A 17413-nucleotide genomic window follows, 5' to 3' on the forward strand; every position below is an offset into this window, starting at 1 on the left:
ACTTGGGAGAAGGGACCGACTCCCACCTCACTACAACCTCCTTTCAGGCAGTTGTAGAGAGCGATAAGGTCTCCCCCGAGCCTCCTTTTCTCCAGACTATATAATCCCAGTTCCCTCAGCCACTCCTCATAAGACTTGTGCTCCAGACCCTTCACCAGCTTTGCTGCCCTTCTTTGGACATGCTCGAGCACCTCAGTGTCTTTCTTGTAGTGAGGGGCCTGAAACTGAACACAGTATTTGATGTGCAGCCTCAGCAGTGCCGAGTACAGGGGGACAAACATTTCTCTAGTCCTGCTGCCCACGCTATTTCTGATACAAGCCAGGATGCTTGTATCGTATGTATTTCAGTACAGTATTAAAGCTGTATTAGTACTAGATTTGCAAGCTAACTTTGAACAATTTCCTCTGCCTTTCCTCTGAACCTTCCCCACCAATATGTACGATCTTGAGTACACTCAACCATTTTTACAGCATCCACTACAAATGTAAAAACAAGATGAGTTACTCCAAGTCAGATCAAATGTCCATCAAGCCCCACTGGAAGTATATGGCTTTCCAACACTGATCAAAAGCTGATGTTTAGGGAACTGTATAAACAAGGACAAGCAAATGTGGCATTCTCCTTTTCTATTCTCCCAAGACTCCAAACGCCGGTGGCTGAGGAATTTTGTGACTTGGAATGGTTTCTAGAAGGTGGATCCTATTTTCACAGATACTTACCAAGAGCATTCATCCTGGCATTGAACTGCTCCAGTTTTGTACAGCCCATGAAGACATTCTCAGCAAGGGATGAAATATTGTTCTTACTAATGTTTAAAATTTTCAGTTCTTTCAAGCATATAGGTGAACATAAGCATGAAATTTTGTTTCTATGATAACAAGAAGAAAAAAAAAATACGTTTTTTATTCAGAAACTATTAGCTAAACAGTGAAAGTAAAGAGTATTGATCTGACAATGCTATCCTTACACTGGTAAACCAAAAATAAGATTTTTATCTATATAGAGACTGACCAGTCAGCAGAAACACTGGTACATGTGGCAACATGCAATAACATGACTGACATTAAGATTGTTTTAATTAATTTGGAGAGCAAATGTCAGAATGTACTACAAGGTGTCATTTCCTGATTATGTCCTGCAGCTCAATCTCACACAAAGAGGACTGTTGCATTTGTGAGTAGTTCTGTTTACTAAAGATATGCGTTTGGAGGATTATAATCACAGAATGACTATCAATCTAAAAAAAGAATGGAATTCCATATAGGGGATACAATTCAGGATGAGTATATATTGTTACAAACAATGTATTCTGGGAAGAAGAACACCAGAAAGAGAAAGATACAAAGATCCTGAAAATCCAGAGATAAACAAACCGTGCAGCACTGTTTTGCAAGGGTAATATTGCTAATAAAGTTCAAAACAAAGCTAATGAAGAAATGCTACAGGATTTTGAATTTAAAATATTGCTTTTGTAAATTTGACCCATGTTTAATACTGCTTGCTTTAGTTACATATGTTGCTATCTTTCTTCTGTGTGAACTTCTGTGTAAAAAATGTCACCATCTTATTTAGAATAAATTATGGGAGATGAATGAGACAGTATCTGCAGTTTACAGAGCTATCAATAATAGCATTCTTAAGAAATCCATATAGGTATGAATTATCTCACTCACTAACAAATATGATAAAAAGTGCTGGTAAACAAAAAAATACATATTTTCTCTGCTTCTGTCATTTAAAACATATCCATACCAATAAATGCAGTTCCGTCACTCATACTTCCAAAAAACCTTTGGTGAATATGAAATACATTGGAAACTGTATTCTGTATACAGAAAACCTAGTTGAGTATGTTAGACAACACAGACAGTCCTGTGGATGAAGAGTATGGCAGTAGAAAAATGCTGAACTACAACACTTTTAGTATGTTACTGAAACTGCAATGCTATTAGATTCTATCAAGGCCCAAAGATATTCTCATGTACTTTTTAACACAACACTGAAAATTGTAGTAAGTTACACATTTGGAAGATAATGTCAGTGTTCCACTGCTGTCTAAACAATCCCTTCCATGCTATAACAGTCATCATTCTGGTTGACAAATATACTACTTTCTGTTATGTTTGTTATGCTACAGTCCATTCACTAATGCTACTCACCCTTCTAGCAATAGCTGTTCCAGATTTTCAGCAACATTTGTAAGAAATTCAGGAGTGCACACCAACTGATTGTATGAGAGATTAAGTTGCTTTAGAGTTGGACATCTGAGGTATGGATCCAAAGCAAAGGAAGGTCCAATGTCATTTCGAGAGATATCAAGATTTGCAATACAATTCATTTTCAGTAAGTAAGTTGGAAAAGTAGTGAATCGGTTACTGTGCAAATCTAAGTAAGTCAAGCATTTCAAGTTCTGAAAGAAAAGGATAATTTGTTTTTAAAAAGTTAAATGAAAATATGAATTTATAGGTTTTAAATTGAGTTATATTTTATACAATTTATTAATTTACTTATATTTCTCTCACTAGGAAAAATAGCAGGAAGTAGCAATCATACCAATGTAACCCATAATATTTCTATTACAGAATAAAATAGAAAGCATTTTCAAAATTAATTAGCTCAGTGTCATAAAATTTAACAGATAAGAATTGCCTGCAGTTCTCGGTTTCATTTACATTATTATGTTACTCAATATAACATGTCCTAAAGCAGTTCTCTGCAGTAAATGACTTGAAACAGTTCCATGAAAATACTTTTATTTCTAGCTGAATGTAAATCCACTGAATGAAAATTGAGTGAATGTATGAAGCATGCAAAAATATACACCCATATTCATGAGTAGTATTGTTATGGGTACATTGTTAGAGACAAACAATTTATTTAATCTCAACTTGTATTACATAAAATTATGCAGAATTACTTCACACAGTTGTTCTGGAATGTTTGTAAGAGCATTTTGGTGGAGCTCCAGTTTCTCAAGATGTTCCAGGTGACTAGTTAAGCAGCTATTCTGGCTGATGGCATCAATGTTCTCCAGCTCATTTGATGAAAGATCTAGTGATTTAATATATTCTTTCTCTGAGATCAATGAAGAAAGACTGTCTGATGGTCTTATATGTGGTGAAAATTTTGAGATGCCTTCTATTAAAACAAAAAACATGGGAAAACCAGCACGATTTAATTTATCACATAATTAAAATTAAGATCAATCAACTTGGGATGTAAAGATGCAGAAGACAGTGAATGTTAGGATATTGGTTAAGAACCAAATCCATGAAGACTTCTATTAAGAGACAAATTTATAAGACTGTAGGGAAGAGATGGACACTTATGCACTGCACAACAGAAGTAGCTTTTGAAAGCTAATAAGGGCACTCATGAAATTTCATTGCCTGTTTAATTCTACATAAAATATTTGTGAAGCCCAGGAAAAAAATTAATTCCCTGTATATGCATTATTTGTACTCCACTGTAGTATTTCCAAAATTTATCCTCCTCTTTGTAAACTAATGTATAATCTGACTAAAATCTTTGCATGCTATGCTTGTGAAAGCATTAAGGATGAAAAATCTGTTATATATGTTAAATTGTAGTTTACTTACTGGGGGATTCATCTGAATGCAAGAATTTTCTTCTTTGTTTCATTAATGGTTCATAATCTGAGCCAGGTCCCTGGAAAATCCCAGAAGCGAACAAAAAACATTTATGGACATATGCAGATATCTGAAATGATCTGAATTCAGATAATTTCTTTTTATTGTGGTTTCTTTTTATCAGAACTTCCAGGGGGAACACAAAGAAACTGTACATTTCAACTAAAAATAACAATAGGTCACATCTTTATAAAACTTACTGATCCACGCAATATGAAAGAACAGTGGATTTAAAGTGCAATGGAAGCAGTGCCTTTTTTGGCAACCTAAAATGACTTTCACTAGGGTGGGGTGATAGGATGGAGCAGGATATTACAAAAAATAACTTTCTCTAGGGAAGCCAGTCTCTCCAGTTTCCCTTTACAGTCAATGGAAAGAGACAAGCTTCTTTCAAAGGAACCTGACTTTGATTCCACCAATTTGTCCTCTCATGTCTTCTTATGGAATGAGTCTCTCTTCATTGATTGCAGTAGCACTCTGAAGATTAGCTTCACTAAGGGGTAGTTAAGTCTTTGTGAATAGGCCCACAGTTTCTGTATCTGCATTTGAACATCAGACGGGAAATTTGAGCAATTCACAAGAACGTGTACTTTTTATTGATTGTAAGTTTTTGCTGAAATAAACTCTCATCTGTGCAGTGATCTGGAGCACAGTAATTGCACAGCAATAGAAGGAAATATTAAATGGCAACAGTGAGACAAAAGCCTATATGGTTACATGACCTTTCCTAACACTTGATTATTAACAATTTTGCTGTAGGCAACACAGATGGACTTATAAGAAGCCTGCAATGAATAAGGATCTGACTTACCACAGAATAGGAATGTCGCGGCAAAGTAGGAGAACCTCTTTGAAATGCCATTTCCCTACAATATAAGTCAGCAACTGCAATGGAATTGGACTTCTTTTTTGTAAAAAGTGAGCCTTCACTTCCTAGTACAAAACAGTAACACAGGAGGACAAATAAGTAAGAAAATGTATTTAAAGATGAGGCTCAGAATGCCCCTGTAATATAGATGCTGACATACAAAGGAGAGATACATTTCAAAAGCATCCATATTGGCAGGATCTCACCTGTTAACTGTGTGTGAAATAGGCCAAGAATGTTGTGAACATGTTTTAGAGTACATGGGCCATACTAACCTAACATGTTCCAAATACGACCTGCAGCTTGTTACATTGATGATTTATCATTTAAAATTTCCAGCAGGTTGGCATTAACTATACATGTTTCTTAACACATCTTTGTGCTACTGCAGTGTAAATAACTTTGTCAAATAGAAAAAGGTTGTATTTTAATAGATAAACTTGCAGTCTCACATTTATTGAGAATGAAACATCAAATTACACTCTGGCTTTGGTGATTTAGGATTATCTGGACCCATTTAGTGTTCCTCTTCTCAAAGCTACTTTTAAAACTCCTAAAATCACTCCTGTTAGCAAAACCTGTATTTTTTTACCATAATTTACATATGACTTAATAACTTTTCTATGTGGGACAACAAATAGTACCCATCTGTAGGACTGTGCTACAGTCCTACAGAAATGAAAAATGGTGTTGAATGATGTAAAGGAAAAGAACAAAACAGAATAAAAAAAATTATTTAGGATTCTCTGATTCCAGAATTCAAATTCTTCATCTGTGATGACTTTGAGTATCCAACAGTTCTAAAACAACAGTGACATTTGAACAAACAAAAGGTATGTTGAAAATCAAGGCCACTTACTCTTAGTATTAAGTTATCGATATTGTAGACAGAAATGCTGGTTTTTTATAAGTTAAAGGCATTCAGATTTCCTGACATGGCTACCAAGAATGATGTTGGACTGAACACAGACTTGTCAATTTACATATTCTGATCAATTAAATATCTTTGGGATAGAGCTTGTTTCACCTACTTTATTTGTTAACAATATAGTCCTCTATACCAGACTTAGTTGTGCGCACTTTATTTACAGACAACCCAGGGAATAGGGATTTCTAGATCACAATACACCTGACTTCACGATGAGACAAATCGTGCTCTTGAAGGACTCGCTTTTTGCTATAGACTATAAAGGCAGCATGTGAGAATAGCTCATAAACAGACATAAAAACAGTCAGTATCTAAAATTGGTTGGATGAATCCCACTCTTTCTCTCTACAAGAAACTGAATGCATGAAGAACTAATTTTAAGTGGATAAAGGTCCTAATTTTACAAATAAAGCACATACTTGCCCATCATAAACTACTTTCCAATGTTACCACAAACAAAATTTAAATAAAACTATTTTTTTTGTGGGAAGTGTTTTATCTCAAATACAAATAAACAACTGATTTATGGCTATGGTCTAGCCCTGGTACACTAGATTGGGATTATAAAAAGAAAAAAAGAAAAGAAAAACAATTACCTTCACTATCAATATCATCACTGAAAGGAAAAACACTGTCCACTAATGGCTCAGAAATGAAATTCCAATCATAGTTTTTATCCACTCCGTCTTCAGAGAAGTTTAGATCAGAGAAGGCTCTTGATCTATCCTCTGAAATATTCTTCATCTGGAATTTAAGCACCATTCTTGCCAGTGCAGAACCTGCATCTGTATGTATAAGAAACTGAAAAGATAGCATATTCTCCAAGAAATCCAAACAGCTTTAAAAAAAATTAACAGAAATAACTTGATCTATTTTCAAGGTTTGGCAGTCTTTCTATAACCAGCTGAATGCTATGAAGAGATCCTCAACTGAAGGTCTTAATCTAAAACACTTTAAAACACTTATATAGTACCATCAAGAGATATTAACACATTTTGTATAGCAAATTCTATATATACTCACTTTGTTTTCTTGATGGAGTAAGTTTATCTGGGAACAAAGGAATGAGCCAGGAAGGTTCTAGTCTCCCAATACCAAATCCTCCAAGACATATACTGCTGTTGGCGACATCAAGGCTAAGCCTCTTTAAGAGCAAGCTGATGATTTGGCTATCTCCTCTCTTTATACTGATGGCTAAAGCACTTCGAACATCCTGCTCTCTAGCACCGTTGGCTAATAGCAATTCCACCAATTTAGGATTATTTCCTTTCTCACAAACCTAATAGAGAAAAGCAATTACAAAAACTTATGTGAGACACTCAAACAACAGCTCAGACTGCATTAAGAGACTTGTCTCAATTTTAGAGTCATTGTATTTTTAGGATCATGCCTCTTTCTCAACTACACAATTCCCTACCCCTCAGAGCATATGGATGCCTAAGGCATCTGAGTACCAGCTCCCATTTTCCTGAAGTCTTTGCCCAAAATATAACAAATGCTTGAGTTCTGTAATTGCAATTTCTGCCATGAGTGCACAAAATATCCAGGCAAAAATGAATGGTAATTTATGTAGTTTGGTTATTGCATGTGGTCTATGGCAACTCCATTTATTTATCTGTTCAGTGGAAAAAAAGACACTTAGGGGTTATTTTGCCATGTCATCTGGATATCAGATGAACAAGCAACAATGGTGAGACTCATCAAGCCTTGCCCAGTGCCAGGGAGCTCAGGTCCACTGACTTCAGTCAGCTTTACTCCTTCCAATCTCTCAGCTTGCACTGCTACACAGAGCAGTGTTGATTGTGAATATTACAAATGTTTTTTAGAAATACTTCCAGTTACTTCAATATTTCCACTGTGGTTCACTAACAGTGATTTGCCTACCTAAGAGTCCATGGATGGATGGTTGGTTTCAAACCCAGCTATGCTTTATCAGCCAGCCAGCTCTGCCAACAGGAGTGAACACTTCCTAATTCATTTCACGCAGTACTGGTAGGGTTATCTCAGACTGTTTAAAAATTTGACACTGAAGCAAAATCAAGAAGTGCTCATACACAGCATTTCTCAAAAAAAATTTTAAAGGCAGTCACATTTAGCAAGGAGGTCTTACAAGCAGGTGGGAACGGCCTCTCTGTTGGCATTGCTGAATCCAGATGGGATGTTTGTCTATGGCCTTATTTAAGACACCAACGTATTTCAAATAGTTGATGCTCTGGATGTGGCCACTGTCTGGATAAAGCTCCTTGCAGCCAGTGTGACTGCAGGCATTCCAAGATGTTATATTACTCTAGCTGTGTTGATAAAAAGTCAGAACTCTAACCAGAACAGTTAAATCAGCACAAAACCTGATGAGTATATCCATCTTTAATTACAACACAAAGTAAAAAAACCCCACCGTTCCAGGGCAGGCGTTTTGGGCAAAGTCTTCTCTGCAGGTCTAGAACAGAGTGGGACTAAGCACACTGAAACCTATCCATGCACAGTGGTGCCTGCTGGTCCATCTGTATTCCGGCCTCACAGAGCTTGGAAAGAGCTGAATTTGGAGTATCAGTTCATGGATTGGGCTCTAATGGGCTTGATGCCATCTGTGCCTGATAAGTTCTGAAAAAATTACTGGGAGTTTGCAAAGCTTGAGCTTTAGTCTTCTTTCTCAAAAATTCTCCAAAGCTAAGGCTAAGTCAGTACTTGATTGAGCCCAGGTTTGCATGTGAACAGGGTAAACAATCAGAAAGCATGGACTTTAAAGTGAACTTGCATCAGAACTGAACTGGCAGCATGGGCACATTCTAGCCGACAGTGACCCTATGAGCTTCAGTAAAGTGAAGGGTGTTTCAATGAACATCAGACTGAGCCTGAAGTCACCATAAGTAGCACTGGTTAACACCACTCAGGTCACAGTTAGATTGCACTGGGTATTGCTGCTGTGTTCTGCCAAATATATGTTTCCATGAAAAGAGAAAGCACAAATTTTAAAGCAATAAAACTAGATATATATTTCCATATATTACCTGATAGATCAAAGAGTTTGTCTTTGTCTTCTTATTAATATCAGCTCCCAAGAGAAGTAAACATTCAGCCATAATACTATTGTACTCAATACATGCTTTTTCCAGCATCATATTTTTTATATCATCATTTTCAGCTATTTTAGCAAAACATTTACAACACAGGCTTTGAAACTGAATGGGAAGAGAAACAATCAAAGTTAGAACAAAAAAAGCACCAAAATCTTCAGCTGTGGAGCTGTCAAAAGGCAGAAGATACCTGTCGATCTCGCTGGTCAGTGAAACACATAGACATCTGGTGGAAAATGACTGTGTCAAATGATTCATGTACCAGCAGCTTTGCAAAACAAGGTGATAAACCAAGAATTGACAAGATTGTATGAAATCCCTAAGAACACAATGAGAAGACTGAAATAAGTACAGTGTTAAAAAGTGTCATTTTAAAACAGGTTGTGCAACAAAATCAAATTTCAACCAAAAGATATGTGCTTTAATTTTTTTTCTTGCTTTTAAGCATGCAATAATTCACAAATTGGAGAAGATCAGGAGAGAAGGCAAAAACACCTGATGTCTTTGTGTTTATATAGCTGTAGTTTCATGCTTGTTTAGCTGGCCCACTTAAACAGATATTAACTGACACTTTGAAAAGCCAAATTATGCACCATAATATCTGACAACATCCTGCCTGGCACTGACAAATGTACTCGTGATTTCCTGAAAATGTACAGACGAAACAATCTCCTTCTAAGGATATGAGATGAAGGTGCAGCCCCTGTCCCAATGTGTTGCTCTGTAATCCTTGAATTTGAAAAAAATACATAGGCTAAATGAAAAACTTAACGGGTGTACCTAAAAACTAAAAACAAATACAAAATTATCCCATGATTCTGCAAGTAAAGTTCACCTAGAAGGGTGAAGTGGCTAAATTACAGACTCTGTCCAAGCCTAATTGAGACTAAATCACTTCAGGCAACTTCCTTATTCCACCACATTATTTTGATTTCTCTCTACATTGGTTGCTAAGCTAAATTTGGAAGCGTTGGGGGAAAAACAGCAGTAAAGAAGGGAGGCTGTGCTTGTGGTATTTTTATATTGATCCGAAACACAATTACAGAAACTCTCACAGGAAGCTGATATCACAGGCAAGCTCCATTATGCTAGAAAAATGAAACTGGCAACAAACAAGGAAAGCTTCTTCTGAAGCAGAGGAAATGGAACTTTCACACAAGGAGGACTGAATGTGTGTTTGCAGACAGAGAAGAACTCTCCTTCCATATTCAGAAGAAGATCCAAAGTCTGACACAGTGTTCCAGTAATATCCTTCTTAAATACAGCATTCCTATGCTAAGCTTATTGCTGGTGACAAGGCTGGGAACTAAATTATTTTCTATTACTTTTAAAAGAAGGGCAATCAAGACTATAATAAAGGTTACTTCATTAAATGGTTGTAGATTGACTGAATGATGGACCATGACTAAGAAATTTGTTCTAGTTTGCAGATCTCAGAAATCTTAGATAAACACCTAAACCTACACTTATATATTCTGGATTGAATATATGCCTGAAAGAAAACCATCTCTATGGCAAACATATTGGTTTAATTATAAAGGCTTATACTAATCTAGTAATTGCAATAAAATCAAAATGAAGTAAATAAAATAAGTAATTATACTTCAAATATAGCTACATTAAAATAATTTTCTAAGGCTATGCCTTTCACTTTCATCTTTGTACACAGAAATAACACATACATGCATCTGGATTTCAGTGACCTCTTTAAATCGTCGCAGAGCAGAAACCAGAACTGTTGATAGAACATGCATAGTTGCAATACACAAACTTTTTCTTGTAATCAAAGAGTGTAGAAGACTCAAACCCAAACACTGTATGTCTAGAAGAAAAAAAGATCAATAATTTTGATTACTCAGACATTCTGAGTAGAATAAACCCATGACCTACATAGTGTTATATTACTAATATTCCAGAAAGTTATTTGCATAAGCTATTACAGGGTCAGGCATAACTACAAAGTGGATGAACCTGAGGACTATGCAGCACTGCAGCCTTTTCTTGCCATGTAACCTACATCACATCCAGTACTAAAGAGTGTAATAGATAGGTTACAGCTTCTATGGTTAATCAGCCCCTCCTACAACGTCATTCACATTCTACTAACAGAACACCTTCCCTACCTTGTTCGTCTGGATACATCTGTAGGGTGTGAAGCACAGTGTCAGTAGCTCCTTGCTGGGTTAAAATTTCTAGTGCACCAGTGCACTCAGCTACAGAAGCAAGTAGTTTTAATCCACACTTCTGAATGCTAGGATTTCCAATAAACTAATGAAGAAAAGAACATAAAATCAGATCAAGTTTGTTCTGCTTACAATGGCAACAGAAAAGTTGCTTGCTCTTAAAGTTGTTCTTTAAGAACATGCAACTGTTGTTCTTAAAGTATGTGAAATTACAGCTGATGTGACAATAAATAACAATAATCACAATTTCAAAAAGGTTTCTATTTCAACCATCAGCTTAAGCTGATTTAAATCAGTTTAAGTTAAATCAGTGATAAGTTTAAATCTCCAGATTTTTACCTTTGATTCCAAAAATATTCCCTAGCTAGTTTTCTAATGAAAAGTGGGACTTTTTTTCCTCAAAGTTTCAGTACAACTATTTACAAGTTCACACCATTTTGCTAGGATAAGGAGACTGAGAAAAAGTACTTCCTTTGTGGTTAAAAAGGAACAAAAATGGGGTTCTTTCAGAACTGGCACAAGTGATAAACATGGTGGCAACTGAAAAAAACACGAAAAGAAAAAGATATGAACCAACATACCTATTACAACACCCCATCAAGATTTTAGAAGTTTTGGGTTTAGTTATATAGCAATTCAATAGGTTATTTGTGATTATTTTTCCCAATTTTCTCCCACTTTTAGATGGAGGAAACCTAGATGAGGCCTAGATCTGAAAGTGTGCATAGCTGTCACAGTGACTTGCAAATCTGCAAAATTATTTCAGTGGAGTCATGCCCATGTTCCTTCTTATTCCTTCTCTAGTTTTTCATTAAAATGTTAATTTCTAGCTGTTCTGGTTGATACTGTAGTACCCCAAAACACAAACCAGCTGGGTCACAAAGAGCAATCAGGACAGTCACAAAGCAATGGAGACTGTAATACATTCTGAAGTAAAAATTATTTTGCCTCCCTTGTTAACTCCTATATCCTCAGGTCAAGAAATGTCCTTTAGATACTCTAGCACTCTTTTGCCAAGAGGCATAAATTTCCTTAACTGAAGGTGTTTGGCAAGCCTAAAATTGTTGAAAGACTTCTGAAAAACTGTGAATTGCTACAATTTGATTGTGGTCATGTGAACCTTGGAAACCTTGTAGAGGTGGGATTCTTCTGAGGACCATGAAGTTAAACATTTCCTATCACTAGGATTTAAGGTTCATTTGCTGTGCAAAGTGCCCAGTGTTTCCTTTGTTTAGACTGGGTCTGCTTCAGCCTTTCCCTTTCCAACTTCCCCTTCAAGGCACTGTGATCATTCTGTTTTCCAGTGGCTGGAAAAAGTTATAGAATTGAACAGTGAAAAGAATGGAAACAACTGACAAACACTGTTCTGTTGAAAGTAAACAAATAGGTATCCATGAAAGCCATATGAAAGAACCACTCAGTTCTATGTGTAGTGGAGGTGTAGGTATGAGGACACTTTTCATGTATAAGCTTGTCCATTAAAAAATCGCAAATAAACTGTATGCTTGAAAAAAGATTAGTCTTGTTTTTATAAATATCCTTTAGAGATATGTATAAAGGATCATCTAATACAGTCCAGAAAAGAAAGTAAGAAGAAACCCCAAATGATAAATGAAACTCAGGAGTTAAGATTAATTCTATCAAATCAATAGGAAAATCAATGGGAACTAAAACTTACAAATGATTCACCATTGCAAGTGTAAAATAGTGACAAAATCCATTAGAATAAAGCTTTAACTATACCCGGTTCAAAGCATTAAGCACCAATGAATGAGTTCCCTCCAACAGACACTGGCTTTTAATGACTTTTACTGTAAGTACAAAGGCAGCATCTCCTACATCTCTGGAAGAACCATTCTGGTGTTCATTCTTCATGTCTGGAACAATGGAAAACAGCCTTCCTCAGAAAAGCAGATTTAATATTCTCCCCAGTATTAACCCAATATTATTAACCCAATATAACAATCAAATTGAACACACAGGTGACTCAGAGAGCGTATCTCAGATCTTAGGACATTTTCAGAATGCTGTAGTTACAGAGACTGGAGTCCCTCCAGATTTACATTGTGGTACAAGTACATTGTGTTTGAAATGAGGATTTCGGCATGTGTTTGCTCACTGCTTACTGTGAAAACCCAAAATCATGCCAAAGAACATTGCAATATATTACTTTTTTGAGTTACTGGGTTTCTCAGTGTTCCTGATACCTACTTCAGAATGCCTCTTCCTTCTGGAAAGGAGACACTATAGAGAAGCTATAAACTAGTTGCCCTTTCTCACTTGGCAGCACATAATAGGCCAAATTTTACGCACAGATGACATTAAGTGGAAGGTGAGTACAAATAAAGGAACTGAGAAAGGTCTTTCAGATTTACCCTTCTTGGAGCTATTGGCACTTGCAGTCAAGTGGCACTACAGAAAGTACCCAGAAATCCTTTAAAAGTCACTTCAGCATTTGTATTTGTTCCGATTACTATTTTCCCCATGAATTACTTTTTATTCCCTATTTAACCTGCAAGTTCCAACACTGAGTTGGCGCTCTCTTTGTTTGACTATACTTTAGAAGGGCCTCCCTTTCATGATACTGGCAAAAAAAGTGCCTTGCCTACATGTTAGAATACGTATGTCAAGAGTTAATCCTGCTGTTTATTGAAAAGAAAGGAAAGTATTAGGATTATAATTTTAGAAACAGAAGGAAACTGAAAACCTGCAATCAGTCTGCATATTAGCCAAGTTACTAGTTTCAGAGTTACTGGTTTTGTAAATGTTCAACTAAAACTGCTGAGAGATACTTGCAAAAAGTTGCTCTGGAAAAAAAAAACCAGTAGCCCATGTCTGCACTCTCACACTTAATATCAGAGGAAAGAAACAGGATATACAGCAGTAAACACGTAAGAAGAGTTCAAACTTTCCCCAAATTCTATTAAAGGTATAGAACTAACAAAGAACATGTTTTTCCCACAGAAGATTGCCTTTAACAAGTTTTTTTTTTAAAGGAATTTCTAAGCTAGTCAGTTTGGCCTCTCCTTTTCTGTAGAAAGTAGTATATAATAGTATATTTCATATCTTTAAATCACTGTCTTTATTTTTTGGTGTCAGAGGTCCAATTTTTATGTTCCTTCCAAGAGATACTATTAAAACAATTGCATTTTGGGGTGCAGCAATGTTGATGTCAGTATCACCATTTGCTCTCACTTAAAGGGTATCTATGACGAAAATACACAATCACAGTGATAGCTCCACACTCCTTCCCTTGATTCCTTAGAAGTAATGTAGCTAACTCTTCACTGATGAAATCAAGGGGAAATCAGCAATGATAATTTTGGTCTGTTACCTTCAATACCTCAAAAGTTTTCCTCCATCTTTTATGTTCTTGAAGAGTTACAGCTGCTCTCTGCTATGTACAGAACTCCAGTAAATCTTCTGAAGTCCCATTAAAGGCTGTCTCATTAGATAAGAAAGACTAAAACCCAGGTATCTAATTCTATTCTCTGATTTGCTGTATGATGCCACACCATTTATATTTTTGGATGACTTACCGGGCATCATGAAGTGTAAAAGGACTCGAAGTGCTTCCAATTGTAGAGAGAGTGATTTTTCATGTTTCCTCATGGCTTTTACAACTTCTGATACAGCTACTGTCATTATATCCAGATGAGGGAAACTGAAAATATTGTTTACAAAATAAATAAAAAGAATGCATTTCTAAATTTTACATGTATTTGCTTCCTTAATCACACTGTGTGATAACTCTTTAGAACACTGTAAATCTTGTGTGAGCTACAAAATGTAAGTTAAACTATGGTACTTTTCTTCATCATAGCAAATACATTATTTTTGTGCCATTCCATGAATCCAGCCTATGTAACTAATTCCATTCTAGACTACTGAGAGGTAATTTGCGATCCAGTCCAGAACAGTGATACACAGAGAATATAGTATTTCACTCAGGGTGAGTGGTGGATTCATATATTTCACTTTGATACCAATCCAGATACGTGAAAAGAAACATCTTCCTTAATTTAGTGCTCTGCAGCTGTCATAAAATACTGATGAATTGTCAGACATTTGTAGAATAAACAGAAAAATATCAGTCAGGTTAAGTTCTAATCTTGAAGAAAAAAAATAAATCTCAATGTCATTAGCATTCCTAGAAATGGCAGTAGCCAAAGGCCACTAATTCACTTTTAAGGTTATTTTATTCTTTCATTTTATAATACTTTTTATTCCTGTGAACATTTATGGAAGTTTTGAGATTTTCTTCTTTATAAAATGAAATTATTCATAAGAAATTCTGTGACTATATCTTGAGTCTGTCATTTCTTCACAGACAGCTTAGCATATACAAAGCTTTCAGGGAAGGCTGGAAAAACTTGGAATCACGTTTCCACCCTGTATACCACTACTTATGAGTCACAAGTTTGATTTTCCAGTCATGTTCTAGAGCATTTGCAAAAGCCAACACAAAAGTAATATTAACACAACGTTATTTTAATAACCAGAGTTAATATTGTGGGAAATTTCTTAGTTCTCAAAGGAATTCAGTGTGGCTAACAGGAGGGGAAACCATCTAGCAATAGTCTATTCAAACCTCACTGCTCAAGAACCACGAAGGGAAGAACGTGCAGCTCCCTACACATATCCACCTGGGCATTTGACTACAGGGCTTAAAAAATTCAATGTCTTGAATGGGGCTGTTAGCCTGTGGTCAATTTTAATATGAGTGAAACAGTCAATAATTTAAATGTAATCACTTACAGCACTGAATCTCAGAAACCTTCACTTTGGAAGTGGCCACGTATTTCTAAGAATATTACCTTCCTTCGAAAACATGATTCAGAATTCTGCAGGCACTTTCAGCCACTTCAGGAGAATGTGGATGTTTCCTCATTATATCCAAAACATTCATATGTATTCCTTTAGCCAAAAGTGTCTTCCTAATATTTACTACAACACAAAATAGTAAGCATCCCATAAGTAAATCTCTCTCTCTTTATGTATAGGTCTCAAAACCAACGGAACTGCTAACTTTTTTTCCCACTTTTTACAATTTTTTTCCTCACCAAACACACACATCATAAAAGTATAAATTAGCATGGGAAACAATTTCAGCGGAAGCTGACTTGTGTTTGCATAGCTTAATCAAAAGCATTATAATTCCTGAATGCCTAATATGTTTAAATACATCTGCTATTTTTACTTATATTAAGTTACCTTAAGGGAAGGAGAACGTACAGCTTTACTTCCATTTCAAAGATGTTTATTCTTAAACAATTTTTCCTTTTAATTGCACTCTGTGATCATGTAGAAAAGCTATAATTTAAAACTTTCAAAAAACCTTCTAACTTCCAAAATAAGGCTTCAAAAATTAAATTATATTTATTCATTCTATTTACTTTGTTAATTCATTTTTTTAAAATTCAAGCACCCAAGCACATGTTGTAGCTATAATGTAACCAATACAGCTCAGAACACTATAAAAATATTCTACATTATCATGGTAACTACCACCAATTCTTGTCATTCCCAGTTCAGTACATCCATTTCAAATGGTTAATTCAAGCAATATTCAAGCATTGTGCCAGAGGGTTTTACTAAGCTTCTTTATGTCTATCATTTCTGGCGTAAGCACATTCATTTAGGGGGAAAAAAAGAAGACAAAAAAGACAAAATAAAAATTTGCTTTAGATTTCCAAATAGAATCAGAGGCCCACTTGTCAGTAACATGTTATGAAAATACCTGGTACATTATATAACGGTGTGCATGCATTTATGAGATCTATTTCTTGATATTGATATATATTTATCTCATAAATAACTATAAAATCTTTTCATTGTTAGGTTTTACGTACTTGGATGGCTCAGTAACCTAGTGATAAAACAATGCTTTTTCACCTAGAGAATGATAATTAACTGCTAGTCTTTATCTTCCTATCTAGCCAGTGGTTTTCAATGTGCAGCCTACAAACCACCATTTCGAAGGGTTCTAGGAAATGTATCTTATAAAAGCAGGCCAACTGTCAGTAGGCTTAAATACTCTACCCAGGGGTCCAAATCTCCACTGGAAAATTTTGAGGGGGTCTGCAAATCGAAGTTGGGAAACCATGTTAGGGACACAATCAGGACTAAAGCAATCTTGAAAACTGTTATGCACATGCTTAACTTTCTGTAAGTGATTTGATTCACTGAAGTCAACAGGACTGCTCAAATACTCTGTGTTAAGCAAGAAAATGGTATTTGTTGGGCTGTAATCCTTACGTGATTTTCAACAAATGCTGCTCTTGATGAAATTCAAACATGTGATAAACAAGCATACAGAAAGAATGTACTCTTTTCATGTCTCCTGCTCCAAAAAATAGCAATTGCAACACATAAACTGGCAAAGAGCTCTTTACTTCCACATACTCTCTTTGATACTAGCCAACAATAGCTTTTTCAAAGCAAGGAATAAACTTCCTACTAAACACAACTGCATAATATTCTAGTCACAGGGAATACTGTATTCATACCACAGCACACTAAATATTATTTAATGTTACAGTAATAACTTTCTGCTGAATTAGAAAGTAAAGATAATTAAATTCCCTTACCATTTTGTTGTGACAAAATTGCCAAGGTACTAGCAGCTGCCTGAAACACTTCTTTTGAAGATGAGTGCATCAGCATGGACAGCATCACTGCTCTGTCTATTGGGAACCTTTCACAGAGA

The 17413-nt window shown here is 35.7% G+C and overlaps 1 protein-coding gene across 5 annotated transcripts in view; it reads right to left on the minus strand.

The window, feature by feature from the left end:
* The window catches only part of LRRK2 (leucine rich repeat kinase 2), a 71321-nt gene that overhangs the window by 32324 nt on the left and 21584 nt on the right, over positions 1 to 17413 (minus strand). For 3 of the 5 annotated variants that reach the window (XM_075024874.1, XM_075024873.1, XM_075024876.1), the window contains exons 11-25: positions 17295 to 17401; positions 15522 to 15651; positions 14244 to 14368; positions 12448 to 12581; positions 10645 to 10789; positions 10204 to 10343; positions 8712 to 8840; positions 8456 to 8626; positions 6471 to 6726; positions 6044 to 6232; positions 4463 to 4584; positions 3601 to 3670; positions 2919 to 3139; positions 2161 to 2411; positions 721 to 869 (exon numbers count right to left, since the gene is read on the minus strand). In XM_075024874.1, the coding sequence (XP_074880975.1) occupies positions 721 to 869; positions 2161 to 2411; positions 2919 to 3139; positions 3601 to 3670; positions 4463 to 4584; positions 6044 to 6232; positions 6471 to 6726; positions 8456 to 8626; positions 8712 to 8840; positions 10204 to 10343; positions 10645 to 10789; positions 12448 to 12581; positions 14244 to 14368; positions 15522 to 15651; positions 17295 to 17401 (2339 nt within the window). Of the gene's footprint in view, positions 1 to 720; positions 870 to 2160; positions 2412 to 2918; positions 3140 to 3600; positions 3671 to 4462; positions 4585 to 6043; positions 6233 to 6470; positions 6727 to 8455; positions 8627 to 8711; positions 8841 to 10203; positions 10344 to 10644; positions 10790 to 12447; positions 12582 to 14243; positions 14369 to 15462; positions 15652 to 17294; positions 17402 to 17413 lie in introns of those variants that run through there. The other 2 variants (XM_075024875.1, XM_075024877.1) reach the window with 2 other exon arrangements.

The sequence above is a fragment of the Buteo buteo genome, chromosome 4 (assembly GCF_964188355.1).
Source record: "Buteo buteo chromosome 4, bButBut1.hap1.1, whole genome shotgun sequence".
Taxonomy (NCBI): Eukaryota; Metazoa; Chordata; class Aves; order Accipitriformes; family Accipitridae; genus Buteo; species Buteo buteo.